We start from the raw sequence: 20509 nt of genomic DNA on the forward strand, positions 1-20509 counted from the left end.
TGACCGGCTTCCAAACCGGCCCCAATTGTATGACAAACATGTAAATCTGTATGCAAGATTTTAATAAAAATTGTCCCAAGTTACAAAAGGTTTTGTGCCTTGTGCGCCTAAATTAGTTTTCATAAACTCTTTTAAAATGAGTAAGTTAATTGTATTTACGAGTGAAAACTGACGTATTTTCCAAAGACTAAGTAACAGGTACCTCTCGAAACTAGGCTGGAGCTACTTGGTGTCAATTAAGAGGATCTTGCAAATTTGCCTTAATAAAAATGCTTTAATAAAAATGCATGAGAAAATTTAATTTTCTGTAAATTTGCCTCTGGAAAACTGCATTCGTAGACAGTTTTATGCCATTGCGTTTTAAAACTGCATTCCTGGTTCAGACAATTCACAGACAAAACTATTGTTCTGGTTCAATGCGTTTTAGAGAGAACATTTTCTTTTGTGTTTTTAAGACATTGCGTTTTAGAACTAAGACATTTTTATGTGTTTTCTGACCATTGCGTTTTAGAAAAACACCATTTTTGAAGTGTTTTTAGTCATTGCGTTTTAGAAAAACACATTTTTGAAGTGTTTTTAGTCATTGCGTTTTAGGTAAAACACATTTTTAGGTGTTTTCAGTCCATTGCGTTTACAGAGAACACTTTCTTTTGTTTTTTTAGGCCAATGCGTTTTAGAAATGAGACATTTTTAAGCGTTTTCTGGCTATTGCGTTTAATAAATAAGACATTTCTTTGTGTTTTTTGTGCATTGCGTTTTAGGTAAAACACCTTTTTATGTGTTTTCAGTCCATTCCGTTTTAGAAAACAGACATTTTAAGTGTTTTCTGGCCATTGCGTTTTAGGAATAAGACATTTGTTTGTGTTTTTGGTGAATTGCGTTTTAGGTAAAAACACATTTTTATGTGTTTTCAGTCCATTGCGTTTTAGAAACTACACTTTTTTTGTGTTTTTAGGTTATTGCGTTTTAGAATTAAGACATTTCTTTGTGTTTTTTGCTCATTGCGTTTTACAAATAAGACATTTTTTTGTGTTTTTTGTGCATTGCATTGAAACAGGACAATAGCTTTGTCTGTGAATTGTCTGAACCAGGAATGCAGTACTACATCAAATCGAATTGAGTCGACACCGTGTAGCGTAGGGACTCCCACTAGTTTACTCCAATCATTTGTAATCGAATTGTGAGTTGTATCGAGTGTTGGTTTAGTTTGATACCAGTATTAATTTTTTTGGTTTTCGAATTATGTGAAATAAGTGTCGATTATAATTGATTGCTATATCAAGTACGAGCATCGTACTAGTACTACATCGAATCGAATTGAGTCGATACCGTGTAGCGTAGGGACTCCCACTAGTTTACTCCAATTTAACGCAACAAAAGGGGATCGACTTCTAAGCGAAATAAAGACTCATCTTTAAAAAATCTCTACTGATCTTGAGTTGATGTAACTTTGGTTTCTTTCTAGTGTCTTACTAGATCAACCTTTCATTTTATGATGAAGTTTGCTTTGCTGTTAAAAAAAATAAAAAAGAAAGACAAAAACAATAATAAACCGAAGGAACACCCTTGACTCTACCAACCTCCAACAGGTAACAGAAACGGATGTAGCATGAATACCGATGACATAAATCCCCATGCATCGCACCACGTGTACCATGATTACCAGAAAACAACATCGAACACCTGTAAAGCAACCCATGCGTAATTTATCCAACCGTGTACACATTTTCAAACCCTATACCAACGTGTCAATTTTCCAAAGCAGCCATGCTATAATACACGTCACGTGTTATCCTTAACCTGAGCCAAGATTCCCTAAACCTAAATAGATCGCCACGTGTCAACCATGCACTCATCCACAAATCCCAAATCCCTCATTACCCGCCACGTGTCAACGTGTACCATCATCGGACGCCGTACTCCGACATTAACGCGTCACAACGTTAACATATCTTACGTGTCATTTTCTTTTCCCACCATGTTTTTCCCTCCCCCCTTTTAAATTGAGAAAAAACCCTAGCTAGTTCATTTTCAATTTTCCACACAAAAAAAAGAATCAAGAATCCGAGTGTTTCTTTTCCTTTTAAGTTTATTCAATGGAGGATGAAAACGAGCTAATGTTGGAGTTATCGATAGGGGGGATTTTTGCGAATCCGAAACCGAACCCGAATGTGACCGAATCGACGAAAATCGACAATCGAATATTGAAAGATGGCGTTCGGCGACGGAAGAGGGAAGAAAAGGTGAAGAAAATGGTGGATTATGGTTCGTGTGGGTCAGTAAGTGGTCCGTTTGTAGAGAATAAGGAGTGGTTAGAGGCGCAAATTGTGGGACAAAATGATGATGAGCCTGCATGTCAAAAACAGAAGCAGGAAAAGTTTGGTTCGGTTGATGATGAGGATAAGAATTTGGTTTTTCGGCCAACGGCATGTAGAAGTTTTAGGCCGTATCAAGGGAAAAACAAATTGAAACTTTATTGTAAAATGAAATCAAATGGTTGTTCTTCCGATGGCCAATGTTCCTCTCACCAAGGTAATAAACTATGTACCCTAAAAATGTTATCTAAAATATAAATTATTGTTGTGTCTCAATTTTAATTTGACTTAAATATGGTTTCCTCGACCCATTATCTAGTGGTATCATGGATGGAACTTCTTTAATATTTGAAGTGAATAGTTTAGTTAATTAGCTTTGAAAAATAATATCTTTATATGGTTTTTTCTATGCGCAAGAAAGAACTATAATTTTGGTTTCTTATATTTTCGTTTGTCAATTTAAATGTTTAAGTGGTAGGATATTTGTATTCACAAAAGTTGGTGAGTTTAAAGATTTGGAGATGCAAGGTTAATTAGATGTTATTTGGGTGTCAAAAATATGGTTTTAACCTCCATTTGGGTTGACCAAAACAATGGTTTTTTTTAATGGCTAATTTTTTTCCCTTAGTTATATCTCCAAACAATTGTGAAACTTGATTTCCACACAAGAGATAATTCCGCTTGATAATTAAGCCTATGTGGCCCAAAACAATGGTTTTAATCCGAAATGGGACATGATGAGGTTTTATTTTAATCTGATTTCTTTTAGTTGACTACCGGTAGGCGTGCCAGATTCAGAAAATATTTTGTAGGGATCCGAACGAATGGTTTAACCAAATTTTCAAGGGATGCGAGGATTTTGCCCTGTAAAATACATTAAAATTTATTTTTTCAAGGGGTGCGTCCGCCCTCTACCTTGGTCCACCCCGACTAGTAGACTAAATTAAAATAAAAAAAATGGAAACTAGAGGATTTCAAAGGCTAGAAAATAGAAATTGAAATGAAAAAAAAAATATTACAAAATAAATAGAAGAAAGAGTAAATTACTTTTTGATTCTTTGTATTTTAGTGGTTTTAACCATTTGAATCTAAAGTCAAAATGTTTAACGCCCCGAGTCCCTACACACTTTTTTTATAACCATTTTAGTCCGTTTAAGTCTAATTTTTAACCTTTTGAGTCCAATGTTTTTAACAAAATTGGACTCAAACCGTTATAATATGAACAAAATTGGCCTCAAACCGTTATAATATAAACAAAATTGGACTCTAAATGTTATAAAATAAATGGCTAGGGACTCAGGACATTAAACTTTTTTATTTTGGACTCAAGTGGTTAAAACCATTAAAACACAGGAACTAAAAAAGTATTTTACTCTAGAAGAAAATTGTTTTTTGAACTTTGTTTTTTATACCTTAATTAATTAATATCTACTAGAATGTTCTTGGATATTCCTTTAATGTCATATATCTAATCTAACGTGATGTTGACGGCGTCAATTTAATGACATTTTGCCGTGATTGTAGGTGGTGCTAGTGATGATAGCCAAACCAATTCAAGCAACTCACAACTGGACCAACAAGCAGCAAGCACTTCAACGGCAATTGTAGAGCCATCTGATCAACATCAACCAGCCGGTTCATCAAAACAAACCGTACTCTCAACCACCAAACCAAACGACCGATCAAACCCACACGAGTCAAGTATCCTAACCCCACCTCCCAAACCAGAACCACCCAGTAGCCAACACCAACAAACCTCTTTACTGGCCCGAATGCCATGTGTTTCAACGACTGGAAACGGGCCGAATGGGAAGACGGTTAGCGGGTTCTTGTATAAATACAACACAAAAAAGGATGTGAGCATCGTTTGTGTATGTCATGGTCGCTCATTTTCACCGGCTGGGTTTGTAGAGCATGCAGGAGGGGTTGATATAGCTCAACCGTTGAAACATATCACTATATATCCGGCTGCTTTTGTGTCTTGATTTCAAGATTTTGTGGGGTCGCATTTGGTCCGATTGGTACATAACCGAGTTGGTTTTCTGGACCTTATAAGTTGCAACATTTTGTGGATTAAATCTTACTTGTGTATTTTCGTTGAGTTGGTTGATTTTGGCATGTATATGGTGCTTTAGACTTTAAACCATTTGTTTATTTTTGGTCATGTATCTCTAGGTTATTTTGCTCAACTGTAAGTATTTAGAATTTTTGGTTACATCTCTAGGTTACTTTAGTCTTCGATCCATAATTCGTCTCGACTGCATTCGCCAAAATCTCTTGACCTGTAGTCGGCTACTCCGGAAAAAAAAAAAGCTTTATCTAATTGAAAATTGACCACCGAACAGATTTGCAAATATGCAATCCCACATAATGTGATTGTCTCTTCTCTAATGTCGGAATAATTGAAAATTGACCACCGAACAGATTTGCAAATATGCAATCCCACATAATGTGATTGTCTCTTCTCTAATGTCGGAAACATAACAAATTACCCTCACCACCAGCATTCCCACCCCAACCCCCCCCCCCCCCCGAATCTCCATCATTACAACTAAACTAACTCCTTAGTCTCATTTAGCAGAGGAGGGGAAGGGAAAAAAAAGAGATGAAAATATGAAAAAACCGTATTTCTGATATTTTTAAGGATAGAAGGGGAGGGGAAAAGGGAAGAAAAATTGTACCTATATTTATCCTCTTAAATCCGAGAGATTAGGAGAGAAAATCTTATTAATTACTAAATTACCCTCATATCTAATTAAAAAGTTTCATGTTTAAAGAGTATAATAGTAAAATTGTTCCTTTCCTTTCTTTTCCTCTTAACTCGGGAATACATAAAATGCTTGATTTCTTCTTTTTTCCTTACTTTTCATTAAACTCGAGAACACGAAAAAAAATCATATATTTTTCTTTTTTTTCTCTTTTAATTCATTTTCCTTCCCCTGTTAAATGAGACTGGAGAACACAGTGCAAATGTTCCCCAAAAGAACCACTGATTCCACCTTTTAAAATAATTTTCAAACATTGCAGGAAACCTCTATACTCTATAGAAACATCAGTACTAACTTCACTTGCTTTGTCGAAATCAAAACATTCACCGTTATTTCCACGCTCTTCATCAAAACCATCCTCTAGTTGTTCAACAATTTCAATTGCAACCTCTTTTGTAGGCGAATATTCGTTCTGTAACAATGTCATAAGTTACACGAGCATGTTGTTTGCATCCAATTTAATTACGGCATAACATATATTGTAGACATTCACATGACATCCTCCTGGCCATACATAAATACTCATCGTATGTGTCAAGAGGATTACCTGTTGCAAATTGTTTAACGGCAGATGTGCATTTTCGTAAAACTCTTTTTCAACCTCCCATCTAGGCCCACTTGAAACCATTCGTATTTTGCTTCTACATCACCTACAATTATTAAAATAGACGTTTCGACACACGTAACCTTTGTCTAAATATACCTTCGTCGTACGTATTTGGGCTTGTCAGCAAAATAATCTTCAAACAAAACGTTGTTACCTTTTTCATTATCACGTGGCATCATTGTCTTTTTAGATGTTGGCATGTCTTCTATTTCCGCTCGCTCCACGGTATCCATAAAATATTTTATGCTACTATCGTTTCATAATGACACAATGTTAATATCGTTTCTGTTTTCACCAGTGTGTTATTATAAGAAACTATTAAAAACTTATTAAACAATATCTGTTAGATATTAGCTAAAAACTCTCTAAAATAGTGTTCATGCATAAAAATCAACATATGCAATTGTTTGATTTCACGACTATAAAATATTTAATTAATGTCAGTAACAAATCCGAACAAAAGAAACCTTTGTTACCCAAAAAAAAAAGTTAATTACACAAATGGGTCCTGTGGTTTATACATAATTTCGTATTTGGGTACTAACTTCCTTTTTTAACAGGTTTAGATTTTATGGTTTCAATTTTGTAACACCTTTGGGTACTAACACCAAAATTAGTTAATTAATGACTAAAATACCCTTACATTTTTTTTAAGTTTATCAATGTAACACATTTGGGTACTAACAACTAATTTTATTTAAGTTTAAATCAATTTTACAAAATCTATTTATTTTTTATTTTCATTATTTTATTATATCTCTTAATTAACATAAACTCTATTTATTTTTTTTTATTTTCATATTTTTATTAAATTTCTTATTTAACATAAAATCTACTTGTTACACCATTATTTTTTTAAATAGATTTTTTAAATAAAATCTACTAGCTATATAGTTTAATGTAAATTAAATTTTCGTTTTCAATTTTGGATTGAAATGATTGAAAATAATAAATATATTTCATGTAAAAAAATTTAAGCCTTTTTTTAACTCGTTTTTTTGTTCATTTACATTTTACTATTTTAGAAAGATATTTAATTTACATAAAACTATATAGCTAGGTATTTTAGATAAAACTATATAGCTAGGTATTTTAGATAAAACTAAAAAAATTTAAACCTTTTTTTAACTCGTTTTTTTTTTTTTGTAAAATAGATTTTTAATTTACATAAAACTATATAGCTAGTAGATTTTACTAGTGCAACTAGTAGATTTTATGTGAATTAAATATCTTTCTAAAATAGTAAAATGTAAATGAACAAAAAACGAGTTAAAAATGCTTTAATTTTTTTACATGAAAGATATTTATTATTATTATTATTATTATCAATCATATATATCCAAAATTTAAAACGAGTAAGGTTTACATTATTTAAAACTAGTAAGAAATTTAATTTACATAAAACTATATAGCTACTAGATTTTATTTAAAAAATCTATTTAAAAAAAATACTGGTGTAACAAGTAGATTTTATGTTAAATAAGAAATTTAATAAAAATATGAAAGTAAAAAAAAGACTTTATGTTAATTAAGAGATATAATAAAAAGATGAAAATAAAAAAAATAAATAGATTTTGTAAAATTGATTTAAACTTAAATAAAATCAGGTGTTAGTACCCAAATGTGTTACATTGATAAACTTAAAAAAATGCAAGGGTATTTTAGTCATTAATTAACTAATTTTGGTGTTAGTACCCAAAGGTGTTACAAAATTGAAACCATAGAACCTAAATCTGTTAAAATAAAAAGTTAGTACCCAAAGACGAAATTAGGTATAAACCACAGGACCCATTTGTGTAATTAACTCAAAAGAAAATTATACAAGAGGCCTAAAACTAACTTCCACCAAAATAAACTGGGAGGTACCATTTCCATCAGTTTATTAATGTTTATAAAACACAAAAGTTGGTTATAAACTTTACAAATTTGTATATACTTGTAAAGCTAGTCTTATTCACATCAAAATTTTGCAACTACTCTTTATGACCAAGAGCACATGCTACACTAGAGATGAAACAGGTGATGCAAGGTGGTTCAACTTCCCTCTTACTAGAATAACTGAGCCAGATGAGCTACTCCTACGTTAGGCCTAAACCCGTTAGGCCAGGGTCGAATGAGGGTAACCTCTAACTAATCTACTCCAACCCCCCCCCCTCGTTCAAGTCACACAAAACAGACCTAGCAGGATTGGTATTAATCAACCCGTATAACGGTTTATTGACCAAAATTGCAGGCTTGGACAAATTCCATATCATAATCCACATATTTTGTCCAAAGTGGTCGAAACTGGTTCATACCAATATCGAGCCATGGTTTCATATTCCCATTGAAATGCACAACTGCAGCATCACGGATTTCTTCCATACTTATACTTGGATTATACCCGAGTCCCAAAACATGCCACGACTTCTCTAATGGTTTAGTTGTCGAATAAAATGTGATCAAACCTGGAGGCAGCGTTCCCAGTTTCCACAATGTCCGGTTTTCATTCTGCAAAACAGATCACAATCTTTTAGTTCAGAACATAGTATTAGAAGAAACGATTAAACTTAATTTATGATATGTATATGCACTTATATTCGTATTAGCTAGAACTCGGATCATATTGATAAGTTGTGGTGGATATAATAAGCGGGTATATTCGAAACTGCCTATGACAGTTTTCCCGCCTCAATTAACCGCCAAATTTGTCAAGTATATATATGTAAGGACCGACAACATTAACCGGTACCAAGACACTCAATTCTCTTCGATAATTGTCTGTCCATTCGTTCGTTATTGTTTGTTAAATATGTCAAGTATGTCCGCTGCCAACAGACGTTTGAATCATCTGAATGATGATGATGATGATCTGATTAAACCATGTACAACCCCAACATGTGGTATCAGAGCCACGGTGACAACCCTTCCATGCCAACACTGCCAAGATGAAGAAACCAGACTGCAAAAGAAAATTCATCGGACAAAATTGTGTTATTACTGTCATCGCCCAGGCCACTTCATATACGACTGCAAATCAAAGGAGAATGATGAAAACACACAACTTGTCTCTCAAGCGGTAAATGCAGGGATACGAAAACAAAGGGAATCGGTAGAAGAAAGGAACGAGATGATTGTGACTGGATCAGAGGGCGGAACGTGGGGAGACATATGGTATGTTAGTCTTTCATTTACACAACACTATGCCGGTAATCTAAATGTTTTCAAGCGTATCAAACATTTAGTGGGAGTTGAAACCAACTCGGGGGGAAACGATTTCTTGTTTATGCGGGGCATAGGGGTTGTAGAAGTCAAGTCCAATAATGAAAAGTTGTTGATTCAGGGTGTCTTATACACACCGGAATTAGATAGAAATGTACTCAGTCTAAATCAGTTAACAATGCAAGGCTTTACGGTTAAAAAGGATGGAGATACTTGCAAAATATTTCCTATGTTCTCATCCCCTATCAAGAACACTGTCAACGAAATAACGGGACTGTCGAAGGAAGATGAATTAGGCCTAAAAGAAAAACAAAAGGTGATAAGGTTAAATGATGTGAATGAAAAATATAAAGAGGAATACCTTAATTCCTATTTTGAAGATTTACACGTTTCCTCCGATGAAACGGATTGGAGTGTGATGATCATAAGGGCTTTGGAATTCAATGATTTCAAAGATTGTGTGAATCTGTTAAATATGTTAGAGGATGGCAAGTTTGTGTTCCATTACAAGTACGAACTAGAAAAGAAATTCGACGAAATGGTGTCTTGGTTTGTTATAACTTTCCTGGGCATAACAACAAGGCCAATGCCTCCGGTGATGACCGAGAACAGGAAAGTTGATTTGCTGAGTCTGTACATGATTGTGGAACGGGATGGTGGTTACAACAGTGTAACCGAAGATAATCTCTGGCCAATTATCGCTAAAGACATGGGCTTTGAATACAAGGATGGTGAATACATGCGGACCGTTTATGCCATGTATTTAGATATCCTAGTGTATTACTATAAGTTTAAAGATGTGCAGACAAGAGCCAACGAATCAGAAAGAATGAAGGAAAGGGAAGATGTACCTGAATGCAGTCTCGGAAGGAGCACAAGTGCTGAAGAAATCAAGGAAGCAACTGGAATGGAATCGTATGCGCTGTATGCTGAAAACAGTTGGGAAGGAGCATGGAATGCACACAAGAAAAGAAGAAAATTCAACTTTGATCATGCAAGAAAAGCTGTTGAAGAAGCAAATGCAAGTGTTCTTAAGGGTGTTACTAAACGTAATTAAGTTTAGGGGGAAGTATTAGAAGAAACGATTAAACTTAATTTATGATATGTATATGCACTTATATTCGTATTAGCTAGAACTCGGATCATATTGATAAGTTGTGGTGGGTATAATAAGCGGGTATATTCGAAACTGCCTATGACAGTTTTCCCGCCTCAATTAACCGCCAAATTTGTCAAGTATATATATGTAAGGACCGGCAACATTAACCGGTACCAAGACACTCAATTCTCTTCGATAATTGTCTGTCCATTCGTTCGTTATTGTTTGTTAAATATGTCAAGTATGTCCGCTGCCAACAGACGTTTGAATCATCTGAATGATGATGATGATCTGATTAAACCATGTACAACCCCAACACATAGATCATCCCAAATAAAGATTAAAACTTTATCGATCAAATCTTTAAACACAGAACATAGATCATCCAAAAGATTAAAACTTGATCAAAACTTTAAACACAAAACATAAGTCATCCAAAAGAAAGATTAAACATGATCAATCTTACCAGATTTTGCCAGTAATGGTACTCCTCTGTGCATTTTTCTCTCCTCCAAGCATCTAAATCAAAAAAGTTCATCCCATAAGCCCAAGCACACGCATTGGGATCGAATTTCTCTTTGATCAAAGGATGAGAGAAATTCATGTACTGTGAGTACCTATGAAACGATCCGAAGCATGTCTCAACAGCCCCATTTACTTTCCCATCCATATCTACCTTCCAAAGCCCGGTCAAATCCTTTTGAACGATAATATCATCATCCAAGAACAAAATCCTTTGCAGGGTGGGGTACATTTCGGGTAAGTAGAATCTCAAATGGTTCAATATGGAAAGATACTTAGGGTTTCTAAACTTCATATTGGTTGTGTCCTTTGTGGCATTCTCCATGTTTAGGAAATTGTAAAAGTTCTGCAACTTAGCAGATTCGCGCTGTTTCAAGACTGGAACATACGACGAGTTTAAGAACGTGTAATCCTCATAAGGTTTGATCTCAATATGTGCACCATTATACTCTTTCATCTTAAACATAACCTGCATTGCTCCAAGATTCATCTTATCCGTTACAACGTGAAAAACATGCTTCCACGGCTCTTTAGTATTCTTAACAGCCGAATTAACAACAACCGATGCAGCAACAACATTATCAGAAAATATAGCATAATGATAAAGCTTAGGATCATCAAACTCCACAGGCCGCGGCTTCCCTTCATCAGTATACCTCTCAGGACGCGCAATTCGTTCTTCCATCAGTCTCATTGCTACACAATGCAAGCTCTTGGGTATCGACTTTGCAGCAATCAAGCTAGAAAACGCGCCTTGCTTTTTCGCCTTTGTTAGTTGCTCATTAACCGCGAATATCGTATCTTTCAGCTTCTGAATCTTAAGCTGGTTGTCAAACGACTCTTTCGCTTCAACAATCACTTGTCTGGTCACTTTAATCCGCTCTTTCACCTTCTTCTCGAGCTCTCGCATCGTTGTTTTGTCGATTGATTCAGTATCAGAATCAGAGAGTGCTCGATAAGCTGGTTTCGATAAAACATCTGTATAACTGCGTGAAAGTTCAGCAAAAACCCTAACAAGTTTGGATTTCTCGAACTTTAGTTTACGAGCATATGCAGCGTATGTTTGAGCAAGTGATCTGTGATCATCTACTTGTTTTCTGATCTGATCAAATCTAGTTTTTAAAGGGTCAGATTTTGAATGGAGAATGGATCGCCCATGTGTTGCAACACTGCATGGATTTAAATACGAGCCCTGGTTTTACATAAATGATAGATTACGTATTGCTGGATATGAAATATAGGTATATAAATAAATAATTAGATAATTAATTGTGAGAAGGAGAACAAAGAAAACCTACGATGTTGAGATCGGATGAAACGACGTCGGGTGATGATGAGGTGAAGACGAAGGAGAGAGTTGACAATAGAGAAACGGCAATAGCGAGTGTAGCCATTGATTTTCTTCAACCACACATGCAGTGTGTGTATTTTTACGTGTGATGTGATGGTGGGTGGTTCTGGTTCTGGTTCTGGTTTAGATCCGTGTTCCCATCATGTTTACGAAACTGATACACACTTTGCATCAATGGAGATTCTGATTCCTCTTGGATTGGACCACCAATGATAAATCGGTCGGTTTTAAAAGCCCCAAAGATCACAAATGGACCATACCTTCGAGATTGTGCCACGGATCATTCTAAACACTCGTGGGTTCACCATTTCTCACGTTGGTTAGGCCATCCGGTATACCTAATGATGTAGAAAACGCTAGGCAGTAGTCCCGCGGTGAGGTACCGACAAGTGATTAATTAAACCTAACCCACTGCCCCGTTGATCATAAGCTACCCCCCCCCCCCTCGTTCATCAAATGATGCAACCATGAAGAAATCATAGCCCTTATTTGGGTTTGATTTTGAGGAATTTACGAAAATGGCCAAGAATAAAGTTGACTTACAAAAATAGCCAGCTCATGCGTCGTTGGAACGGGGCATCACCCCTCTTATGCGTCCTTAATTCTTTAAATGGATGCTTGTATGGATGAAGCAGCAAGTACGAAAATGGGATGCATGGGATGAGTCACGGATGCATGGGATGAGTCACGGACGCATGGGATGAGTCACGAACGCATGGAATGAGTCGGCAACGCATGGGATGATGGGATGGGTCACGGACGCATAGGATGCCTCAAACGGACGCATGGGATGATGGGATGAGTCACGGACGCATGGGATGCCTCAAATCTCCTAAAAGTAAACTTTATGACTCACGGACGCATGGGATGAGTCACGGACGCATGGGACGCATGATGTCATTGAGACACGTGTCACTTCTACATTGGTGGACGCATGAATGAGCCCTGCAGACGCATAAGTTCTCTCATAATCAGTGATGCCCTGCTCCACTGACGCATGAGGTGGCCATTTTGGTAAGTCAAACTTATTTCTTGGCTATTTTCTTAAATTTCTCTTTGATTTTTGGTTCAAATTAAGGTAAGAACTCTTTCCACTTGACTGATTTGGTCATTTACTCAGTCTAATCCATATTTGACCTAATTTTGACCGACTAGGTCCAGTTTTGGGCGATTTTAACCATCGTTGCCTTCTTTGTTCGATTTGGCAAAATCCAGTCAACAGACCTCCAATGAACAATGAAGGACTAATAGCCGCCTAGGCGTAACTTTTACAACATTGCCTGTGGGACAGTGGGCCACGGGAAATCATGCTTACCCCCAACTCCCACTCCTCCCCGGTGTCTTCGTGGTCTCTGTTCCAAACATTCCAAACTCTCTCTTCATTCAATAATCCTAGGGTACTAGGGCACCCTTCGGATAACACCTTTAGTTTGCTCGGGTAGCGTGGCAACACCACTGCAACACCCTCGGTATGGATCCATTAGGTAGTAGGAAGATGGAGATTGGTTTGTAGTTAGGGATGGCAATAGGTCGGGTTCGGGTTAGGTATTGGTATTGGTAATCCCATACCCGGTTACAAAATCGTGTCCCATACCCGACCCAATACCTATCGGGTATTTGTCGGGTAAATACTCGTGGGGTATCGGATATACCATTAGTTTGTTAAAAGATATTCGTTGGGATTTCTAAATACATTTTTTACTAGCGTAATTATTATGTTATTTTATTTATACAACAATTATTATAAATTAAAAATGTACATTACATACATATAAGTTTTATAATAAATTAATAATAACTTTATAATACTTATACGCTTACATGTATATAGTTCACAACATACAAAATATAAATGCAATTATCAAATGCATATACTAAAAGAAATTTTTTTTTTCACATTATGAACATACTAAAATAAATCATTAATAGAAAAGGGTTAATGAAAAATAAAAATATATATAAAAAAATCGGGTATATAGTTCGGGTAAACAGGTATGTGGTTTCGGGTAATCGGGTCGGGTATCATCTAATCCCATACTCGGCCCATACCCGCGAAAATTTTTAAAACTAATCCCATACCCAGCTCAATACCCGTCGGGAATCAGGTATACCCGTCCCATTTGTGTCGGGTTTCGGGTATACCCGTCGGACTCGGGTATTTTTGCCATCCTATTTGTAGTACCCAACTCTAGGTATGAAGGAAGATGGAGATCAGGTAGGTTCGTTTCATCGGCTTCCACCCCCTACAAATTGTGGCAGTTTGTATATTCATAATGTGGCATGCGTAAGAGCTCGATTACTCAGCTTGTGCCCCAGTAAACTTACATAATTTTACATCAAGGATTCTCCGTCTTCATTGGACGAAACTAATGAGTTTTTCGTCAACGTGATAATGGAGGCGACACAAATCATCATAGAGGAAGAAGAAAATACGTCACAACCAAGAACAAGGAGGTCTCAATCATATAGAGATCAGGTAAGTAATTTTTTTAGTTAATTGATGTTTTTAAGCATTGTTATTTTTTGGATTAAGTTCATTTTTATGTTTATTATTGAAGGTGCATATGTTTGTTTGGTGGTTGAGTATTTTTTGCGAAAACTTCGTCTACACCAATGAAGATTTTAGGTAGCAGTACCCAAAAAAATGTATGCTTCTTGTTTTACACGTGCCTCAGCCTATGCAAGGCATCAGCACTCGTGCCTCGCGCCTCAAGCACGCTTTTTTTAAACCAAGGCGGTGAGTGTTGGAACAATCGCCTCCATTCTTCTCCCACACCCACAATTTTTACACAGATATGCCTCCATTTTCTCTCACACACCCGATTTTCATGCAAAGTTGTCGATTGCACAGTCTACCACTGCCCATCAAACAACCATCGCTTGCACCTCGTCGTCGATTGCACATCCATTCCACTAAACACTTGTGGATATCATCAAGATAACAAGTCCCTTTAGAGTAAGAATATCATATAGTCAATATACATGTGTTTATACTTCTATAATTATCTCCTAACTTAGATACTCTTCCTTTCTTTTACAAAAAAAAAAAACAAGGTTAGCAAGGTTGTCAAAGCTTAAAAGCTAGGATCCACATTGCTCATCTTGGTAAGAAACCTCACTTTGAACATCCCTCACTTTGAACATCCGTATTATCATGCTTAGTTCATTAGTCACCTACATCCATGTATTTGCTCATAAGAAAACTCAACATCGATCTATGTATTTTTCTGATGTTTAGTAATCTATGTTAACAGAATAAAATGGTGTCAACTCTTGAAATAACCTTAAGGAAATGTAGTAATTTTAGCAACATCTATATGAAAAAAAGCAGTTAGCGCATCTAAGAGCATCTATAGTGTAGGTTCCCATAAAAAAAATCATTCAACAAATCTCTCTAGTTATTTGACATATAAAAACGACCACAAACTTTTCTCAAGCATCCTTACATTATTATACATCATCACAAGTTTAGAAAAAATAACAATCGCGTTATATACATATATGTAGGATAACCTGGAGCCTACGTTTCGGTTTGTGTATCTTTCTTCCAGGACTTAGTGGTTGGGACTTGTGTCTCTGGGTTTTATAGTGTCTGCTTCTGTGACTGGAACTTGTTATTCGGAACTAAGACTTATATTTGAGAACTTTTTTTTAGTAGCAAAATGAAACTTCCATTTATAAGAAACAGACTACAAAACCAAAAGACCCCAGCCAGGAGCTTGACAACCAACGACAAAAGACAAACAGAAAAATAGAAGCACAGTCCAAACTACAACATTACATTGAAATCCCACCATTCACTTCTTGTTAATGAGCTGTGTTTTGATCTAAGCTTCACCCCTTGATAAGATGCCTCCTTGATTTCTTCCAGAACTGTTTGTACCTTTCCTTGTCTACCTTTGAAAACCTTTTCATTTATTGATCTCCACAGCTACCACATTGTTTGTATTGTCGCTGCATAAATCGCTTTCCGCATACCCTTGCTCCGCTGAATTTCATTTATCTCCAATAGTATGTCTTTCAAACTGTCGTTTACGTTTACCATCGGAATTTTCAGCCAACTCGTCACCTGCTCCCAAGTTCTTTTTGCGAAGTTACATTTTAAGAGAATATGCACTGCAGATTCTTCATCGGCACCACATGTTTTATAGACGATATCTGGTAAGTTTAGACCTCTGCTTCTAGGAGCCTTTGCTGACGCAATTTTCTCATCAATCGCACGCCACACGAACATTATGCACTTACTTGGCACCCAACAGTTCTATCCGAACTCTTAAACTGACGAATTCAAGTCTAGATGTTGCCCTAGTGATGCTTTCACGTTCTTAACGCTGAACTCGTGATTCTCACTGTTGTTCCAATACCACACCTCACACCCTTGTGCTAATATTTGACTTTGAAGACGCCCCATTAAATCTTCCATTTCCTGTTTTTCTTCCACACTTACTGGTGCTCTTGTCCATACCCAATCCAACACTCTACCCCCATTCAATGATCTGTAATTCTCCTGAACTTTTGCTTTTTTCTTTACCGCTAGTAAATATAGATTTGGAAATTGTGCTTTCAACGGCTCGTTGCCTAGCCAAGTATCAATCCAGAATAATGTTCTGTCCCCCAACCCCACTTTACTTCTCAAGTTCGTATTGATATTAGTGTTACTTTTTCTAAAATCCTTTTCTATTTAACCAATGTTTTTCCAAACTCCTGGCATAGACTTTTTAAACGGAATCGACTATACTTTCCTCTTACTAGCGTGAATCGAAGTGATGACATTTACCCAAAGACTTTCCGGTTTCATTTTGAATCTCCACCACCACTTAACTAAAAGAGCTAAATTCATATCTCTAATATTCCCTGTACTGAGCCTGCCAAAATCTTTTGAAGCTACCACTTTTTCCCATTTTACCCATCTAATTTTATTATTATTATTACATCCACCCCATAAGATCTTTCTACGTATTCCTTCCAATATCTTTATAATGCCCTTCGGGCACTTGTAAAGTGATAGATAATAATTTGGTAGACTACCAAAAAGCGATTTCACCAATATGACCCTTCCCGCAAAAGACAATGTTTTCGCCTTCCAGTTTGTGAGTCTCTTATTAAACATATCAATAACCCCCTTCCAATTTACAATTCTATTCATATTTGCACCTACCTTTAGCCCTAGGTAAACAAAGGGAAACTTCCCAGCCTTACAGTTAAAGGTTGATGCCATGCTTTCTACTTCCACTTCAGTCCTCCCCACCCCGTATAGCTGGCTTTTATGTGCATTTACTTTAAGCCCAGAAACAAGATAAAAAAATACGTAAAATTCTTTTGAGATTCTTTACATTTACCTCATCCCATTCACCAATAAAGATTGAGTCGTCTGCATACAGCATGTGTGTTAAATATGGTCCGTCTTCTGGTAGTTTTATGCCCGAAAAGAAGTTGTTCCATTTTGCCCTTTCCATCATTACATGCAAAGCCTCCATAGCCGTAATGAACAGAAAAGGTGATAGTGGATCTCCTTGCCTCAAGCCTCTTTTATGTTGAAATTCACCAGTTGGCGAACCGTTTACCAATATCGATCCCCTCCCAGCAAATAAAAAACCCATAACCCAATTCCTCCATCTCGGTGGGAATCCTATGTGTGTTAAAATGGAAATCAAGAATTTCCAATTGAGCGTATCATAAGCCTTTTCTATATCTGCCTTAAAGACAAATAGACTTCTACCCGTTCTTTTTGCCCAACCGACCACTTCATTAATTATCATCGGCCCGTCAATTATATTTCTATCTGACAAAAGTGCTGATTGGATGTTTGACACTACACTCTTAATAACCCCTTTCAATCTGCTTGCTAAAACTTTGGATATTATTTTATTCACTACACCGACTAATGATATGGGTCTAAAATCAGATAGAGTTATCGGATCAATTACCTTTGGAATGAGAGCGATGAACGAGGCACTGCAACTGTGATGAATCGAACCGTGTATAAAGAACTGGTTCATAACCTCCATGATTAACTCTTTCAACTCCTCCCAATACGATTTGATCAACTTAAACGTTATCCCATCCGGTCCTAGAGATTTGTTGATACCGCAATCCCAAACTACTCTCCGAACTTCATCCGTAGAAAACGGAATTATTAAACTTTCGGCTTGCACCGTGCTCAAAGTTTTGAAATCTCCTGCCCTAATTCTTGGTCTGAGCTCCACAGGTTCTTTAAATTTTGCTTTGAAAGCCGACAAAAACTGTGATTTTCTTACGTTCGGTTCCGATACCCATACCCCATCAATCCATAGACCGCAAATCTTGTTTTTAGCTATGTGGTTGTTGATAATTGAATGGAAATAGCTCGTATTTTCATCTCCTAACACCACCCACTTTAATTTTGCTTTCTGTTGTAGATCCGCCACCACTCTATCATTCCATTCTTTGATTTTGATCTTACATCCATGCCACCTCCTGATCTCTTGGTCCGATAACAATCTGACTTCAGCTTGTTCATCTAACTGTTTTAAACTGTTTTGTGCCTCCACCAATTCTTGTTCCTCTTCTTCTTTTTTACTTTTTCTCCAATTCTTTAATTCATCTCTAACCGCCTTAAGTTTTATTGCTATTATTTCATCTTTAAACTTTGACTCACACACTTACCGAGACCTTTTTTCACCGTCTCGTCAAACCCAGGTAATACAAACCAACTATTGAATAATCGAAATGGGGACGGTCCATAACTATCACTCACAGTTGTTAGTATTAACGGACTATGGTCAGAGATAGATCTGTTCACTCACAATTGTGTTTCGAAACTAAGATTTGTATTTGGGAACTAGGACTTGTTTCGTGGTAACTAAACATTAGTTATAGGGTTTCGTGTCTTAGACTTTCTCAACTACGATTTGTGTCACATCAAGAATGATAGGATATTTTGTTGATAATTTTAGTATAATTGAATTGCTTTTTTGATCGATATGTATCATGATATACATCAAAAAAGTTAGGAGAGTGGATGAGGGCACACTTGTTTTAGTTTATTATGATTTTACGTGTTTAGAAACCTAATTGGTTCTTAGAAGCGAAACGTCTAAGCAATGATTTGGGGGCAGCACCCCTGTGAGCAGGGTCGAAGGGGCGGCAACCCTTCTTTGGCTTAATTTCATTAAATTTGCTCTCAAAATTTTGGTAGAATTTTGGCTCATTTTTTAAGCAATTTTGAATTAAAATTGTGAATTGTCTAATTGGAGTTACTGAATCCTCATCTCCTAACTTCGTATTATCTTTAAATTTAGTTTGATTACTGGTTCTTGAAAATCACACATTAACATCATACTTGGTTCTTGTGGAATTTTGTAAGAGTTTTATCAAATTGATTCGTTCGAGTGAACCATCAAATTGTTTCAATCTGAAAGTGGCCCACAAGACTCTCAAATTATCTAAGCATTCGTTGTTTATTCCAGAAATTTGCCAAACATATTTGAGGTGTTACCACTTCATAGAATATATGAGATGCTAGACTCTTATATCTTAACATGACTGATTAGGGCTGTAAACGAACCGAACGTTCAGCGAACAGTTCGTGAACTGTTCGGTGGGTAGTTCGTTTATGTTCGTTCGATTAGCTTAACGAACGAACACGAACAAAAAATTATGTTCGGTTAGCTTAGCGAACAAACACGAAGACAGGTTTCGTTCGTTCGACTGTGTTCGTGAACGTTCGGTAATATGTTCATTTACATTTGTTCATGTTCGTTCGTTCGATTATATTAAAAATAATAAATAATAAATCTTTTAACTAAACATATTGAAAACTTAAACCCTGTCTTTTTCTAAGTTAGCTAAAATTTGGACACTCGAAGACATTTTTTGGGATAATTATGTCTAGGTTATTTAACCTTGATTTATCATTTAGTGGTATAGTAGACTTCTTGTATTTTGATTTATCATTGGATAGTTGTATTTAACTACTTATATCCAATGTTTAAGGATAACAATATTTTTTATTTTTTTATTTTCAAGTTAAATGTTTGTTTACATTCGTTGTTATTTGCTTGCATTCGTTTGTGTTCGAGACCAGTGTTCACGAACTGTTCGTGAACAACTGAATTTCCTTAACGAACAAACACGAACATAAACTTATGTTCGGTATGCGTTCGTGAACAGTTCGCAAACATGTTAATTTCCTTAACGAACGAACACGAAATTGAGTGATATGTTGATTCAAAAGCAAATAAAATTTTTTTGTAATCATTTTTTTTTTTTGAAATTTTAGCAATACCCAATAGGAATACTTCCGTTGGGTTGTTTCCTTAGTTTTGTATTCTCAGGGCCGGTCCGTTTGTGTAATTGGGCTAGGCGACGGCTTAGGGCCTCCGAAAAATAGGGCCTCTAAACTTAAAATATATATATATATATATGGTGATAGTGGAGAGTTCAAATAAGAAGAAATTTTTTGTAAGAAGATAAAAGAGGAAATTTCAACCAATAAGAATTTTTTATTTTACTTCATTTAATATAAGTATTTAATGTTACTATAAGGGTATATTGGTAAATATACATAGGTCATTAATTTGTAGTCTTCCTCTTTAATAGCTAACTATATTAATTTTTTTGTAACTTATCTTCAAAATATATATTTTTTCAAAAAAAAAATAATAA

At 35.9% G+C, this 20509-nt stretch overlaps 3 protein-coding genes across 3 annotated transcripts; 1 reads left to right on the plus strand and 2 right to left on the minus strand.

The window, feature by feature from the left end:
* Nucleotides 1-2013: 2013 nt before the first annotated feature.
* LOC110883894 (ninja-family protein AFP1) lies at nt 2014-4406 on the plus strand. Its single transcript, XM_022131561.2, has 2 exons — nt 2014-2532; nt 3840-4406. Exons 1-2 carry the CDS (start codon nt 2097-2099, stop codon nt 4298-4300), a joined length of 897 nt encoding a protein of 298 aa, XP_021987253.1. The 5' UTR covers nt 2014-2096; the 3' UTR covers nt 4301-4406.
* Nucleotides 4407-7904: 3498 nt separating this feature from the next.
* LOC110880479 (galacturonosyltransferase 8) lies at nt 7905-11906 on the minus strand. Its single transcript, XM_022129001.1, has 3 exons — nt 11811-11906; nt 10457-11704; nt 7905-8180 (listed from the first exon to the last, which is right to left on the minus strand). Exons 1-3 carry the CDS (start codon nt 11904-11906, stop codon nt 7905-7907), a joined length of 1620 nt encoding a protein of 539 aa, XP_021984693.1.
* A 3888-nt stretch (nt 11907-15794) lies between these two features.
* Nucleotides 15795-16097, minus strand: LOC110880478. The gene has a single exon (XM_022129000.1). The coding sequence runs from the start codon at nt 16095-16097 to the stop codon at nt 15795-15797; it is 303 nt and encodes a 100-aa protein (XP_021984692.1).
* Between the last annotated feature and the right edge of the window lie 4412 nt (nt 16098-20509).

Source organism: Helianthus annuus, chromosome 10 (genome assembly GCF_002127325.2).
Source record: "Helianthus annuus cultivar XRQ/B chromosome 10, HanXRQr2.0-SUNRISE, whole genome shotgun sequence".
NCBI lineage: Eukaryota > Viridiplantae > Streptophyta > Magnoliopsida > Asterales > Asteraceae > Helianthus > Helianthus annuus.

Excerpts from the sequence above, each read along its gene's own strand:
- LOC110883894 (XM_022131561.2), top strand. The coding sequence starts at position 2,097 with ATGGAGGATGAAAACGAGCTAATGTTGGAGTTATCGATAGGGGGGATT. Across the intron at positions 2,533-3,839 it reads CCAATGTTCCTCTCACCAAG|GTGGTGCTAGTGATGATAGC; the intron begins GTAATAAACTAT and ends CCGTGATTGTAG.
- LOC110880479 (XM_022129001.1), bottom strand. The coding sequence starts at position 11,906 with ATGGCTACACTCGCTATTGCCGTTTCTCTATTGTCAACTCTCTCCTTC. Across the intron at positions 11,705-11,810 it reads TTTCATCCGATCTCAACATC|GGCTCGTATTTAAATCCATG; the intron begins GTAGGTTTTCTT and ends ATGTAAAACCAG. Across the intron at positions 8,181-10,456 it reads ACCATTACTGGCAAAATCTG|AATGAAAACCGGACATTGTG; the intron begins GTAAGATTGATC and ends TCTGTTTTGCAG.
- LOC110880478 (XM_022129000.1), bottom strand. The coding sequence starts at position 16,097 with ATGTTCGTGTGGCGTGCGATTGATGAGAAAATTGCGTCAGCAAAGGCT.